The 16,016-nt window shown below is 51.5% G+C and overlaps 1 protein-coding gene across 1 annotated transcript; it reads right to left on the bottom strand.

The window, feature by feature from the left end:
* Positions 1-32: 32 nt before the first annotated feature.
* KLHDC10 (kelch domain containing 10) lies at positions 33-15,948 on the bottom strand. The gene is made up of 9 exons (XM_063397165.1): positions 15,779-15,948; positions 8,370-8,591; positions 7,589-7,743; positions 5,913-6,061; positions 5,268-5,352; positions 4,631-4,697; positions 4,090-4,137; positions 2,557-2,696; positions 33-1,500 (listed from the first exon to the last, which is right to left on the bottom strand). The coding sequence occupies exons 1-9, from the start codon at positions 15,906-15,908 to the stop codon at positions 1,291-1,293; spliced, it is 1,206 nt and encodes a 401-aa protein (XP_063253235.1). The 5' UTR covers positions 15,909-15,948; the 3' UTR covers positions 33-1,290.
* Between the last annotated feature and the right edge of the window lie 68 nt (positions 15,949-16,016).

Here is a 16,016-nt window from a genome sequence, read left to right on the forward strand (position 1 = left end):
CTCCAGCAGGCAGTGCCTTTGGATGAACAACATGAAGACAATGGTATGGTTTATTTAAACATAAATGCAGTCTCTTTAAAAGAAACTAAAACCCCAGAGTGTAACCTCTGCCTTTGATGAAGACGAAAGCATTGGGAAAAGCTGATTTTAAAAACAAAAGGCACTTAAAAATGGGCTCCAACTGAAAAGGATTTTGCACAAACTTCATGCCTGGAGCTGCTCAGAGTTCAGTGGCCACTTAAACAAATTCAGTGTAGAGAGCACAAGAGGACCAGAACCACCCCTTCCTGATGGGTGAAGAGACAATCCCTGTTCCCACCAGGAGGGAGAGATGTTCCCTCTTCCCTCTTTTGGACGCTGTTTCCACAAAGCCATTCCCCAAACTGGCTTTAAATTACATCTCCCACCCTCAGGGGAACATGAAACAACAAGCAAAAGGCCAATTTGGGACATGTGAGAGGAAGGAAAACCAAAAGCTGGGAGATGCTGAGACCCAGGGCTTGGCTGAGCAGGTCCAAAGAGCTCTGAAATCTACGGGGTGAGTTTTTTACTGCGGCTCGTTCCGGGTGCAAAGCGAGCAGAAAAGGTTAAGAAATCCTCAGGAAAACCTTTTCCCTCCCCACCCCCAGTAAAACTCCACAGCAGTCCCTTAAGAGTGGCAACCTTTTCCCAGTTTTCCAAGCAAACCTTTCGGTGTGAAAAGGGGAGAGCACAGACGCTGCACCAGGGAAGCTGCACGGGCCGAGCCGCACTCGCCGCCCCGGCGGCCTCCGGGAGCTCGGGGTGGGGATGTGCCCGTGGAATTCATGCAGGGCTGAGGAACGGGGTGGGTTTGGACAGGGGAGCTCAGCTGCACGGCAGGGATGGGTTATCCAGAGCTGCTTGTTCTGCATCCAGTGCGCCTCGCTGGATACGAGGTGGAAATACCGAGGTGAAGGCGCCACGGGTAAGCGCAGGCTCAGACATTCAGTAACTCATTAAGCTCCCCAGTTAATTTGCAAGCGTGTGCTGATGACAGGTTGCTGGTTGGCTGCTTAGTCTCAGAAAATACTTTTAGATTAACGGTGTAACAGAGCTCCATAAATAAAAAGGGGATTTTTTTTTGTTTTGTTTCCAATGACTAAAAGTACCAATGTCTGGAAAGGCATCGATGTATTTGCTGAGTAAGGCCTTGAGCAGGTTCCTCCATGTTCTTAGCAAGACCATCCATGGAATCCATAAATAAGGGCTGGGAGGGGGAATTCTTCAGCGTGGTGAGTCTTGGACAGGAGGGGGAGATGCTCAATTCTCTCATTTTAGTCGCTCAACGAGTCCCTGCGTCAGTCCAAGGTGCAAAAGCTGGGATCTGGAGAGAGCTGCTAAGTGAGGGAAAGATTCCAGGAGCTTCTCCCAGCACAGTTCCAGCAGGCTGGGCACCACCAGCCACATTTTGAACAGGGAGCCAGTCCGTTTGTTCTCGTGGATGTTGACCACCCCTCCGTGCACGTACATGCAGCCAGCCTGGGTGGGAAAGGGGGACAGGAGTTACAGAGGCAGGGAAAGCAGGAGCCACCTCCCACCCTCAGCTGAGGTGTCACTGCCTCAGCCCCTCACTCTGGGAGCCTCTGAGTCACGGGAGGAATCACTGCTGGAGGGGCTGTGTCTCACCCTGAACCACACATCCTGCACCTCAGAGTGCTCTGCTCTGAATTTTAGGGGATTTCTACCCCAACAAATCCATTTTAGGAGTGTGGCAAACTGTTGGTAAAGTAGCACAGAGCCTTACTCATGTTTCAGCTAACAAGAAGGTATTTTTAAACTACACCCACCTCACACAGACATCCTGCATTCCCTTGGCTCAGCACAACCCTGCTCCAGGGATGACAGGAGCACAGGGAGATGGGAAAAACTCAGCTGCTGAGTAGCTTTTTTTCCTTTTTTCTTTTTTTTTTTTCCATAAGCTGGCAAAGAAAGTGCATTTCTGCTTTCCAGCAGTCACAGAGCTGCCTGGGAAACACCTTTATCAGGCTTCCCAGGAAAAAGCTGCATTTATAACATTCCCCAACTGAAGTGACACTAAGGAATGTGATCTCTTCACCCTAAGGAGGTGAAGGCACAGCCAAAGGCATTTCTTGCTGCCTGTTAATTATCAATCCCAGCTCTCCAGCCTTCTACTTATGGCCAAAAGCTCTGGCAATACCAACACTCCTTAGTGGTTTCCAAAGGGATGGAAACAGCCTCGTTTTCCACCTCAGGCTGTTCTCAGAATGATAAAATCACTTTACTCAGGGAGCATTTGTGCCTTTTTTTTCCTGTTACAAGCAGGAACTGCTGCTCCCACACGGAGTTTAAAAGCTCAAATTCTGTATCATTCCTTTCAGAAAGCAAACCCCACGGTGTGCAGTGGTGTGGAACCGCTCTCCAGACAGCAGCAGGAGGAAGAAGAGCCTCCCAAAAGCTGCTGCATGCAGTGGGGGTGACTTCCTTGGGAACACCAGCTCTGTCTGCAGCCCACAGCGAGGTGAGAGCGCTGGGATGAGGGATCCCAGCTCCAGAGGAACAAATGGAGTCCCTTACCGGGGTGACAGCAGCGCAGTGGAAGTACACAGGCTCTGGCATGGCAGCTGGCAGCTTCACCCACTGGAAGGTCTGCAGGTTCAGCTTCCAGACGTCCCCCAGGATCACCTCTCCGTTGTAGCCCCCGCACACGAACACATCTGCAAGAGAGGAGGCTGGGGAGCTGCCAGCCCCGCCGTGTCCGGGACAGGGGACAGGGGACACGGCTGGGGAGCTGCCAGCCCCGCCGTACCCCCGCCTGGGGACAGGGGACACGGCTGGGGAGCTGCCAGCCCCGCCGTGCCCCCGCCTGGGGACAGGGGACACGGCTGGGGAGCTGCCAGCCCCGCCGTACCCCCGCCTGGGGACAGGGGACACGGCTGGGGAGCTGCCAGCCCCACCGTGCCCCCGCCTGGGGACAGGGGACACGGCTGGGGAGCTGCCAGCCCCGCCGTGCCCCCACCTGGGGACAGGGGACACGCGGGGACAGAGCTCAGGGATCGCCTTCCCCGCACAGCTTTGGGCTCAGGGATTGTTTTACACCAACAGAGGGGCCCACCACAAAGCAGAGGCTATTTAAAGGTTCCCCAAGTGGCTTGGGTGGGAAGGGACCTCAAAGCCCACCCAGGTCCAACCCCACGGGCAAGGACACCTCCCACTGTCCCAGGCTGCTCCAAGCCCATCCAGCCAATTGCTCTGGCAATTCCATTCCAGGCAGGAATTCCTGCCCGAGATCCCATCCAGCCCTGTCCTCTGTACAATTTCCTGTGTGCTGTCCCTCTGTTCCTTGTCCCCAGCCCCTCTGCAGCTCTCCTGGAGCCCCTCCAGGCCCTGGAATGTGCTGGAAGCTCTCCCTGGAGCCTTCTCCTCTCCAGGTGAGCACCCCCAGCTCTCCCAGCCTGGATCCCTGGGAGCAGCTCCATGGATTCCTCTGGATTTGCTCCAGGTCCTGCTGCTGTCCCCAGGGCTGGGGCAGCTCTGCAGGTGGGGTCTCACCTGAGAGGGGCAGAATCCCCCTCCCCTGCTGCCCAGGGTGGGTTTCAGCCTGCCCACGATCCCAACCCCACCACGGCACACTCAGGGCTCAGTGCCACTGGAAGCAGGAGAGCATTCCCTCTTTTCATAGCCAAGCTGAGTTCTCAGGGACCTGAAGAGATTCCAGGGATTTTTTTGGAACAGCCCCAGCTCCAGTCCTGCCTTGCTCCCAGCTGTGCCCAAGTTCTCAGCTCAGAGGTTGCCAAATCCTGCTGGTGGACTGGAAACATCTCCCAGCTCCTGCCTTAATTTTTTTTTGGCACAATTAACACTCCTAGGAAATACAATCCAGCATTTCCCTCCACCCTTCAACAGAGAGCATTCAGCCACTGCCCTGAAGGGTTTGGAAAGGAGGGATAGGGATTGTAACTGGGTTTTTTCAGTGCAGAAGAAAGTGTGGTGCCAACTGGGCAGCTTGAGGGAAAAATCCTCTCCCAGAAAAGCCAGGAGTTCCCTGCAGCTCTCTCCAACTCTCCCCTGTTTGGCTGTACAAGATACACCAATTTTCCAAAATCTTACCATTTTTTATCTGGACACAGCTGTGGCATCTTCTGGCTGCTGGGAAGCCTGGGGAGAGCAAATTGAAAAATACACATCAGCAATAATTGCTTTAAAGCGCTTGTGCAAGTGGTGATTTTGTCTCAACATTTAATCATGGAGTTTGATTTATAACAAGTTTTGCTTTCCTGCTATCCCAGGTATAAAAGGTGTCATTTTAAGCAGCTGTTTTCAGATTTGATTCCTAATTCTTCTCCAGGGAAGGAAGAAAAATGCTGGAATTTTGTTCCCCAGAGTCTCAAATCTGAAAAGCAGCTGAGATTCCAGGGAAAGCCCAGAGCCTCAAAGGGAGCAGGGACGATCTGGGAGCAGATGCAGGCACTGCCACCTTTCCCAAGCAGGCAGAGAGGGAAGCCAGGCTGCCAAATTCCCTTGGATGGGTTAATCTCAGTGCTGAAGCACAAGCAGGATCTCAAACTCAGCATTAAATCACAGAAAACTGCTCCTTCAAGCACCTTGGCCACTCTGGCTTACAGTGGAAGAAGGGACAGCCCAAGCTCACCGACTTTCTCGTGAGGTTTGGTGGTGATCTCCTCCCAGGTGTTGGTTTCCAGGTTGTAGGCGTGGATCTGGGGGGAAAAAGAGGAGCCATGAGACCCTCCTGGCTCTGCCAGAATGATGCAGCAACTGTAAATAAATCCCATCTTTTCATTAAATGTGAACCCCTAAATAGCTGATCCCAGCCAGTGACTAAGCAGGTCTAAAATCACCTCCAAAGATCTGTCCCAGCTTGGCTATTTCAGCCCTACAGCTGAAAAAAAAAGAGAATATTTAATTGGTTCAGCTCTTTTCCAATTAAAATCCACACCCTCGAGTTCTCAGAAGGATTTAGAAATACCTTTCTCCTGCTGTACATAGGGAGAAAAATGGGACAAGGGAGAGATAAAATGTCACATTAAGTGCTGCAGACTCCACTTTTTGGAAGCAGAGCACTATTTAAAGTGACCACAGATTCATCACCAGGACATTCTGTGGCAAATCCAGGTTTTACAGAAATAGGAGAACAATCTGCTCCCAATTATCTCTTTTTAATTTTTTTTTTTTTTTTACCAGGCTCTCCAGACAAAGCCAGATGAAGAGGCTGTGCTGGTTATTCCTCAGTGTGGAAAATCTCCTGCCCAGGGTTCCAAATGCCTCACCTTATCCAAAGAATAAGCTGTCCAGGAAGTTCCACCTCCCAGGATATAAATCCGTTGACCATCATGAGCAATTTCATGTCTGTACCTGAAGGTGGAAAGCAGCAACAATTAGGAATAACAAAAATCCTGCTGGAAATCACCATCAAATTCCAGGGATTTGAGCAGAAAACTCCCAAGCCTGGCTCTGCTGCATCAGTCCCTCAGGCTGGGAGCATTCAGGAGATGTGGAAGCTTTCCTGAGCACTCCAAGCAGCACCCCAGAAGTCTGGAAGGCATTTTCTGATTGGAGCAATTATTAAATAATTAAGTGCAAGGATTACTGAACACCACCCATCAATATTCCAGTCCCTTCCAAGGTGGCCCCTGGAAGTGTCCAAGAGGCTGGACAGGGCTTGGAGCAACCTGGGATAATGGAAAGGGTGGAATTGAGGGGTGGAATTGGATTTATTTTAAGATTCCTGTGAGTCCAAACCATTCTGGGATTCCTCCATTCCCAATTCCCTGTTCTCAGCTGGACACCAAACCTCCCAATGCCACAACAACACCCAGGCAAAGGAGGGCTGGAAATGCCAACCAGAGCAAGGGATCCCAAAGATTCCCATTCCCTGCCTCCCAAAATTCCCCTGAGGCTGCCCAGGTGCTCACCTCTCCTCTGGCATGTCACAGGACATGTTGTTTGGCTTCAGCTGGATCCACTCGCGGGTGTTGAGGTCCAGCTTGTGGAGGTCAGTGCTGTAAATGTACCCGGTTGTTCCTCCAAACACGTACAGACACCCATTGATGATGGCCATGGCCTGCCAGAGAAACCAGTTAGAGAGGACTTGGCACACCCAGGGCTGGGAAAGAGGGAATTCCTGCTCTTCCAAAGCAAAAAGGATCACTCCTGCTCTCAGGGTGAAGCCATTTCTTTGTACACCTCGTTCATCCACTTCATGGAAAGTCTTAAAAGGCGTAATTCTAATATAAAGGAACCCTAAAAATTTTAATTTAGAGTTTCAGCTTTTGAAAGTTTTGACTTCGAAGCAAATCGACCCTGCAATCACTTTCTCATTTTCATTTAGAGTTTTGGGTTCTGAAAGGTTTTTGACTGCCAACCTACTCCTTACATCAGATTTTTTTCCACTGGATGCACCAGGGAACAAATCCTGACCTTCCTAACTAGGAGAAGACCTCTCCTCCTTTGAGATCTCACAGAACCGAGGCTGCTGCATTTCTTTAGGAAGAACCCCTGTTTTTCCCTGTGATTTAAAACAGGAGGAAGCTCTCTGTGAGGGGCTGAGGGCTGCTGTGTTTCTCTGTGAAGGATCCCTGTTTTTCCCTGTGCTTTTACACAGGAATAACCTCTCTGTGAGGGGCTGAGGGCTGCTGTGTTTCTCTGTGAAGGACCCCTGTTTTTCCCTGTGCTTTACACAGGAATAACCTCTCTGTGAGGGGCTGAGGGCTGCTGTGTTCCTTTAGGAAGAACCCCTGTTTTTCCTCGTGCTTTACACAGGAATAACCTCTCTGGTGAGGGCTGAGGGCTGCTGTGTTTCTCTATGAAGAACCCCTGTTTTTCCCTGTGCTTTTACCCAGGAATAACCTCTCTGGTGAGGGGCTGAGGGCTGCTGTGTTTCTCTGTGAAGGATCCCTGTTTTTCCTCGTGCTTTACCCAGGAATAACCTCTCTGTGAGGGCTGAGGGCTGCTGTGTTTCTTTAGGAAGGATCCCTGTTTTTCCTCGTGCTTTACACAGGAATAACCTCTCTGTGAGGGCTGAGGGCTGCTGTGTTTCTTTAGGAAGGATCCCTGTTTTTCCTCGTGCTTTACACAGGAATAACCTCTCTGGTGAGGGCTGAGGGCTGCTGTGTTTCTCTATGAAGAACCCCTGTTTTTCCTCATGCTTTACACAGGAGGAAGCTCTGGTGAGAGCTGAGGGCTGCTGTGTTTCTCTATGAAGGACCCCTGTTTTTCCTCATGCTTTACACAGGAATAACCTCTCTGTGAGGGCTGAGGGCTGCTGTGTTCCTTTAGGAAGAACCCCTGTTTTTCCTTGTGCTTTACACAGGAGGAAGCTCTGGTGAGGGCTGAGGGCTGCTGTGTTCCTTTAGGAAGGACCCCTGTTTTTCCCTGTGCTTTTACACAGGAATAACCTCTCTGTGAGGGCTGAGGGCTGCTGTGTTTCTCTATGAAGAACCCCTGTTTTTCCTCATGCTTTACACAGGAATAACCTCTCTGTGAGGGGCTGAGGGCTGCTGTGTTTCTCTGTGAAGGATCCCTGTTTTTCCCTGTGCTTTTTCACAGGAATAACCTCTCTGTGAGGGCTGAGGGCTGCCCTGTGCCCCACCTGGCCGTAGATGCGGTTGGGTTTCTTGCCACGGCAGCTGAGCAGGGCCCATCTCTTGTACTTGACGTTGCACACGTGGACGTCGTTCCCGTTGCTCTCTCCGAAGGGGATCCCGGTGCCCCCAAAAACCAGGAGGTTGTTGCCGTGTAAAACAACTGGGGAGAGAGAGAGAGAGGAGAAATGGGGATGCTCATTGCTGTGAGATCAGTGGGACAGAACGATTTTTCCAGGCTGGAATGAGCTTGGAGAAAGCTGCTCTAGGGAAGGTGTCCCTGTCCGTGGCATGGAATTGGATGATCTTTAAGCTCCCTTCCAACCCAAACCATTCCATGTTTCCATGCTCTGGACACACAAAACCATTCCGTGTTTCCGTCCCACAGCAGTGCTCGGTGCTGCTCATATTCCCTACAATCCAGCCCGTGCACTGACAGCTTCGAGAGGCTCCAAAAGAGAAAGGATCCCAACTAAAACCATGGTAACCAAAGGTCTGCTGTGAAAAGTGAACAAAGACAGCTATTTTTGGATGCTTTGAGATGTCTGCACAAAGCACCTTCCTGCTGAAAGCACAGCGAGGTAAACACCTGGAAAACACCTCTTGCTTTCCCTTTCTTTTCTTTCCCTCCGCCTCAACCGAGCAAAAAGAAAAATCCCAAACCCAACTCAACCTCAGGGCCTGCTTGGAAAAACAGGATCCCAATTTCCAATTCTTGCCTGGATTAAAACAGCCAGGATTAAAATAGCTCCAGAGTAGGCACACGAGGAGATGGATTTCTGTACGTACGTGACATGGAGGCCAGCTCCCTGGGCATGTAGCCTTCGGTGCCCATCTGGTGCCAGGTGTCTGTGGCAAAGTTGTACCTCCAGAGCTCCCTGAAGAGGGGGTAGTCCTCGTTCTCTGCCCCCCCAGACTCGTCGTAGTCGGGGTTGTAGCCCCCAAACACGTAGAGGTTGGAACTGTCGGCCACGCAGCGATGGCCGCTCCTGGCCGGGGGGCACCTGTGGCCTGCAGGAGGAGAAGGAGAAAAAGCTCCACAATGTAGAGAAGGGAACACAGGTGACCTTGCTGCTGACAGCTAACAGCTGTGTTAATTACCCAACACAGTGTTAATTACCCAATACTGTGTTCATTACCCACTGCAGCCTCGCCCCTGATGAGCCACTGCTATAGCCAATATGGACGAGTGAGATAAAAGGGAGTGGGTTAGGTGGGGAGGGGGAATTACAAAGAAGGAGGATCCTGGGGAGAAAAAAATCACTGCTGTGAGGTCAGGAGGATGAAGAAGAAGAAGAGGATGATGATGAAGAAGAAGAAGAAGATGATGATGAAGATGAAGAAGAAGGAGGAGGAAGAGGAAGAAGAGGATGATCCTGGGGAAAGAATCACTGCCTTGAGGTCAGTCTGGGTCTGCAGTTAGAGCCTGTTGTTGGAACCTGCAGTCACAGTCTGGCTGGGTAAAAGCTGCAGCCACAGCCTGCACACCAATCCCTGCAGGCACAGTCTGGCTGGGTAAAAGCTGCAGTCACAGCCTGCACACCAATCCCTGCAGGCACAGTCTATCCAGGTAAAAACTGCAGTCACAGCCTGCACACCAATCCCTGCAGTCAGAGGCTGCAGGGGAAATCCGCAGCAGGATCTTGCTGCAGTCAGGGTGGCTGAGCTGTGAAGAGGAATAAATCAGGACCCTTTCTATGCTGTGATAAACAAGAAATCTGTGTCCTGGCTCATTTCTACCCTCAGGTTGTGTTCCAGGGTCAGGAATGCCCCCACTGGGGTGTATTCCATAGGGAAGTGCCTCTGCAGCAGGAGGAGGTGGCTTTGTAAGGACAAGGTGGGAAAGGGACAGTCTGCCTGTCACCATCTCATTCCTGGCTGCTCCACCCCTGGACCGTGTGGCAATCCTTCCACAAGAGCTGTTTCTGAGGTATTTGATAAAATCCTTCTTCTTTCCTTCTGTTTGGTAAACTTCACTCAGGAAAAAAATCCAAATGTTTGTATTTAAAGCTGCCCAATAGAGGAAAAAATTAAGGATTTGCTTTCCCTCCCACCAAAACCTCTCTGTGATTTCCCTTTTTGTTCCTTGGCTCTCGAGAAGGCTTTATCACTGAACTTTAGGTGACACAGGTCTGACAGAACACAAAATCTGCTCCTAAATAAAGGCATTTGTACCAGGCAGGAGCAGGGAATCCAGCTGGGATTAAATACAGCCACTCCCAAAAGGAATCCCTCTGCCTGCCCACACCTAAAACCCAATGGAAATAAAAACAGAGGACAATTCCAGCTGAGCTCTCAACTGGAATAGACAAAAAGATGGATTCAGCCAAGGAAAACCCGACCAGGAATATTCTTGGACAACAGGAATCAAGGTCTTGGCTGACAAGTGACCAAAACAAACCCAAACAGATCAGTGACCTTCACCTCCCACCTGTTCCCACAGACTTTTCGTGGATTTTAGGATGGAAAAGGTGCCAGGGAAACATCTAATTAGGACCCAGCAGGTTTTCTTCTGTTGTAATTCCCAGCAGTGAATCTGACACTGCAAAAATAAACGAGGTGTGAAGCGTTTTTCCTACAGGAAAAGTGAAAGAAATGATTTGCCCAGACTAAATAATGAACTTGAGCTGAGCACAAGCAGCTTTGCTTAATCATGTCTAACTCTGGCCCAAAATTAAGCTGCTCTCCAGGGTTCAGGCAAAGTTTCGACAGATTTGGGGTTTTTCCAGGAATAATCGTGTCTCACAGCAGTTCCCACTTAGAAAACTCATAAACCCTGGCTGAAAAAAGAGGGGAAGAAAGTTAAGGAATTAAAGGGGAAATCTGTAGTGGGGACATGGATTGGGACACAGGAGAGGGGGATATTCCATGTCCTAATTTAAAAGGTGTTAAGGAATGATGAGTGCAGATATTATATTAAATACAGATTTTATTTCTCTCTAGTTCCAACACTTGCCATGAGAATTTTCCAGAGGGAAAAGAGGAGAATAAGGCTGAGTTTCATATAAAGCCAATAAATGAAAGGTAAGAGGAATAATTCCAAGAAAATAAATTTAAAAACACCCCCCCTAGGAGGCCTTCACTGCCATCCACCTTCAAAAATTAAATTAAATAGGGAAGGCACCCAACTTTGCCAGAATTTGCAGTTTTCAACAGGAAGGGATCACACATCCCTGGAATGTCCCAGGCCAGGCTGGACAGGGCTTGGAGCACCCTGGGATGGAGGAAAGTGTCCCTGTCCATGGCAGGGGGTGGCACTGGGTGACCTTTAAGCACCCTCCCAACTCTTGTTCATCACTGGCTTCAGCAAAGATTCCTCCAGTTGTGTCTTTTTAAGGAAAAGAGCTTTAAAAGCTGGGCCTGTTCAAGGGTTAATCCCGATGAATTCCACTGCTCCAGTACAGAGCTGCATTTCCATTTAATTGGGACTCACTGTGTGATTCACAGCTCCTGCTGAAATTCAGGAGAGCTTTGCAGCTGGTTTTGCTCCAGCCACGAGCCCATTTCCCACTTGAGATGGGAAAATCCTGGGATTTGCTGAGCGTTTGTGGTGAGCAAAGCCCATTTTCCCAGAGCTGGACCCCAAAACACGCAGAGCTCAGGGAAGCACAGCAAGGCCCCATCCCTGGGAAAAGCTGGAATTCACCAGGTGAATTGTGTGAATTCCTTAAAGCTGGACATGGAAAGCAGCAGGATGTCCCAGGTCTGTGGGGAGGAGTTCATAAAATTATATAAAATGGCTTTAAAATGGGTGAATTCCTTAAAGCTGGACATGGAAAGCAGCAGGATGTCCCAGGTCTGTGGGGAAGAGGCTGTAAAGTTATGGAAAATGGCTTTAAAATGGGTGGATGGATACAATCTGGGATCTATTTTCCCAGTTTAACATTCCAGAGAGAAGCAGGAAGGAAGGATGGGAAGGTGCATTTACAAGGAGACTCCTTTTCCTCAGCCCTGAGGGCAAAAATGGGAACAGTAAAATTTTCAGGGAATAAGTTCAGAATGAAATTTAACAACAGGATGAGAGGATGCCAGGGGAGGCTCAGGTTTGGCATCAGCAGGAATTTCCTTGTGGAAAGGGTTGTTAAACATTGGGAAGGGGCTGCCCAGGGAGGTTTGGAGTGCCCATCCCTGGAGGTGTCCAAGGAATTCCTGGATGTGGCACTCAGGGCTCTGTGCTGGAGACAAGGTGGGAATTTGGCACAGCTTGGATTGGATGGGCTGGGAGGGCTTTTCCAACCGGATGGATTCAGTGATTCCAGGCTGAAACATCACGACAGGGACATAATTAAGGAAAGTCCTAATTAAGGGCTGAGCCATCGGACAGAAAGCGTCTGGCTGGGCGCTGACCTGCCAACACCCTGCTAAATTCCCCCTTTAACCCGTGATTCACTCCATGAGCTCTGAGGGAGCTGCTGGATTGACAATTCCAGGCTATTCCTAATTAAACTCCTTTCCTGCAGGAGCTGTAATTAGGGGATGAAACAAGAAGGTGTTTCCAGATGTGACACTGGAGAAAAGGAGGCTCAGGGGGACCCTGTGGCTCTGCACAGCTCCTGACAGGAGGGGACAGCCGGGGGGATTTGGGATCTGCTCCAGGAACAGGGACAGGAGGAGAGGGAATGGCCTCAGGCTGGGCCAGGGGAGGTTCAGGGGGGATTTCAGGGAAAATTCCTCCATGGAAAGGTTGGTCAGGCACTGGAATGAGCTGCCCAGGGCAGGAGTGGAGTCCCCATCCCTGGAGTGATTTCAAAGCCCTGTGGAGGTGGCACTTGGGGACACCTGGAGCAGTGTTGGCCTTGGCAGTGCTGGGACTGGCTGGACTCAGTGGTCTGAGAGACCTTCTCCAACTTATTCCATGAATATGGAATTTGTTCTGAGCCTATTGAAACCATCCTTTTTCTTATGACTGTCAGAAACCTCCCAAAATTCCATTTATATCTCAAGGGTGACAGTGGAGAGGAATGGGCCCAGCCTGTCAGTGACAGAATGGGCACAAACTGAAACACAGGAAATTCCAGCTGGACATGAGGAAAAACTCCTCCTTTGAGAATGATGGAGCACTGAACCAACTTCCCAGAGCAGCTGTGGCTGCTCCTGCATCCCTGGAAGTATCCAAGGCCAGGCTGGAAGGGCTTGGAGCAGCCTGGGACAGTGGGAGGTGTCCCTGCCATGGCAGGGGTGACACTGGATGGGCTTTGAGATCCCTTCACACCCAAACCATCCCACAACTCTACACTCTTTTATCAGTTCCCTTTTTATCCCAAGTTAACTTAATCCCAATATCCACCCCAGGGTTATCGGCAGCACTTGGAGCATCTTAAAGCTCTTCCTGTAAGGACAACAGGAAAAGGAACAGCACCAGTGAACGGCCTGTGCTGTTACCAGGGTGTCCCAACAATGCAGGGACACCTTCCCCTATCCCAGGCTGCTCCAAGCCCTGTCCAGCCTGGCCTTGGACACTTCCAGGGATCCAGGGGCAGCCACAGCCTCTCCGGTTTTCCAGGGAGAAGGGACTTGAATCCCTCAGCCCTTCCTTCCCTGGACCATCTCCTTTGGATCCTCTGCAGCCTGGCTGTGAATTTCTTGTGGAGACCAGAACCGGACACAGAATTCCAGGGGCACAGAATTCCATGATCCCATCTGTCCCTGAGGATGCAGCCCAGGCCCTGGTTTGCCCCCAAACCTCCCCAATCCCAACCTGTGCTGGGCTCTTGGGATGCCATTCCAGCTGCTGCACCTGGAATTTTGTTTGCAGACCCACTCTTCCACCCTCAGCAGGTCCCTGGAGTGTTATCCCATTAATTAAGGAATCACAGGAACACAAAATTCCCCATGACACGAAGGGGTTTGGGATATGTGGAATTTCTGCTCTTTTAAAAATATTAATATTAATTCTTTTTTATTTAATATTAAAAACTGAACCTCTCCATTAAAAAATCCCAAACCCTTCTGTGACTGGGAAAATCGCAGCTGAAGGCAGGAGTAGGAATGCTGAGCCAGGAGAGGCAAAAATCCATTTAAGTGTCAGGATTGTTGCCATTCCCTTAATCCCAGGAGTCTGGGGATGAAAACACTGAAAAATGTGGACAGAAAAAGAAGAACAAACCACAAACCACCTGTATCTGACTTCTTTTTTTTTCATCTTTTCAAATCTTATGAACACCAGGGCATGGAATAGCATGGGGAAAATGGAGGAACGACTCCTGAAAATTCGGGAAGAGAACTAGGAGGAAGAAAAGAAACCTGAAAAGTTTGGAAGAAAATTTAGGAGGTGACTGAAAGAGAAGAGAATTGGGAGGTAAGGAAAGAAAACCTGGAAATTCTGCAGAAAAACTGGGAGGTGAGGAATGAAACCTGGAAACTCTGGAAGAGAATTGGGAGCTGAGGAACAAATCTGGTTGGAGGGAATGGAATGAGGGGGGAAAAATTCCTTTTTCAGTGGTTATGTAAGGGCTGCTGCTGGAGCTCTATAAATAGGACCTCAACAGGGGTCAAACTGGGAGAAAACTCCAGCATTCCAGGATTTTTCCATGCAGGAGGGCTGGCAGTCAGTTTGAGGGTTCTTTAGGATGGTTTAGGTGCCAAGGCTGAGCTGGAGTGGGGTGGTTCACCCTGGGCTGCATCCATGCAATCATGGGACAGAATCCATGGAATTCCCGTCCGCTCCAGCCAAGGATTAAAATTCAGGAAGGGGAAGAGAATCGGGGCCTGTGCTGCCAAAAATGGGCTCTTCCACGGAAGGAAGGAAACGTGGCCGAGCATTTGGCCAAAAATAGGTGTGGAGCCACTGAGCAAAGCCCCAGCTCTGCTGGAAGAGGCTGGTCCAGAGCGTGGCAGGTTTCAGGGATGGGAGCAGGGATTGAAAATCCCTACCCAGCTGTGTTGGTGGGTGAGGGGCCTCGTGTCCCACAGGAATTGAGGGATGTGAGTGGCAGGAAAGGATTCCTCATCCTGGGATATCCAGCTCAAGGTCACGAGGAGCTACAGAGATAAGGAAAAGAGGGACAGTGCCCCATCAGCTGGGAATGCCACAGGACCTCTCCCAGTACCACAGAACTTCCCAGTCCTGTGATCCCAGGGTAACCTCAGCCTCCCCCTGGAAATTTTGGGGGCTGTTGGGGTGACCCAAACATCCAGAAACGCTGGAATAATCCTTCAGCACCCAGCCTTGCCAGGAGCGAGGTGGAACAGGGAAAGAAGCACTTTTCCCAGGGAACAGGACTGGGCTGATGTCACATCCCTGTCACATCCCCAGGATTGTGAGGATGTCCCAAAAACCCCCAACACATGGGGATTGCAGCGTGGGGGGATCACCAGGATTATCCAGGATTCCTGAAATGGGAGTGACCCCTTTGGGGTACCCCTATCCCATATCCAGGGGATGAGCAGCCCATGGGGGCATCCCAGCACCTGGAAAACGCTGGAATGGGGAAGGAAGAGCTGCCACGTTCCGGGTTTTAGGAGGGGGTGGCCCTAAATTCATCTGTAAAAGGATTTTTACCCACCCCATCCCCAATTCCAGGTTCTGTATCCCGGGATCGCTGGGACAGGAACACCCCAGCTCCCCCCACACCACTCCCGGGCTTTGGGGACAGGGGGACCCCGTTATTCCCGGCCTGTTGGGGCACCCCAGCTTTCCCCGGGAATGTCCCAGAGGCAGGGACAGCTGTCCCCTCAGGGTCTGTGTGTCCCTGTCCCGGACCCCAGGGGATGGGGATGTCCCTGTCCCCTCGGAGCCTTGGGAACACGCGTGTCCCAGCCCCGGGCGCCTGGGCCCTTGTGGATGGGGTGACCAGACCTCTCTGGACCCCCGGGAATGGGGGTGCCCCGATTAAAGACCCTCGGGAATGGGGGTGCCCCGATTAAAGACCCTCGGGAATGGGTAATTCCCAATCACACTGCTGGAAGTCCCGGGAATGGCTCTGTCCCAGCCCCTGATCCTCCGGGATGCGGGTGGCCGCTCCAGGAGCCCTCAGGACCTTGGGGACGGCGGTGTCCCGGTCCCCGATCTCCCGGAGACGGAGGTGCCCCGAACCCAAATCCCTCAAAACCTTAGAAATGGGGGTGTCCCGGTCCCCCGGAGATGTGGATGTTTTGTTCCCAGACCCCTCGGATCCCTCAGGCTCGGGGCTGCCCCGCTCCCGAACCCCTTCTGGGCCTTGTGGTCGGGGTCATCCCTGGCGCCGGCCGCTACTCACCCGCCGCCCGCGGCCTGCCCGGCAGCTGCACGAAGCGGTTCAGGATCCCGCCCTGGCCGCCAGCGCCGCCTCCCGCGGTGCCGCCCGCGCCCTCCCCGAGCCCGTCCCGGGCCGCGGCCGGCGCCGACATGGCCGCTGCCTGAGGGACGGGGCCGCCCCGGAGCGGCAGCCAATCAGCGACCGGCGTGTTGGCAGGTGCGGGGAGGCTGCGCTGAGAGCGATCGATCCAGGCTGGAGC

The sequence above is a fragment of the Prinia subflava genome, chromosome 4, assembly GCF_021018805.1.
Source record: "Prinia subflava isolate CZ2003 ecotype Zambia chromosome 4, Cam_Psub_1.2, whole genome shotgun sequence".
Lineage (NCBI taxonomy): Eukaryota > Metazoa > Chordata > Aves > Passeriformes > Cisticolidae > Prinia > Prinia subflava.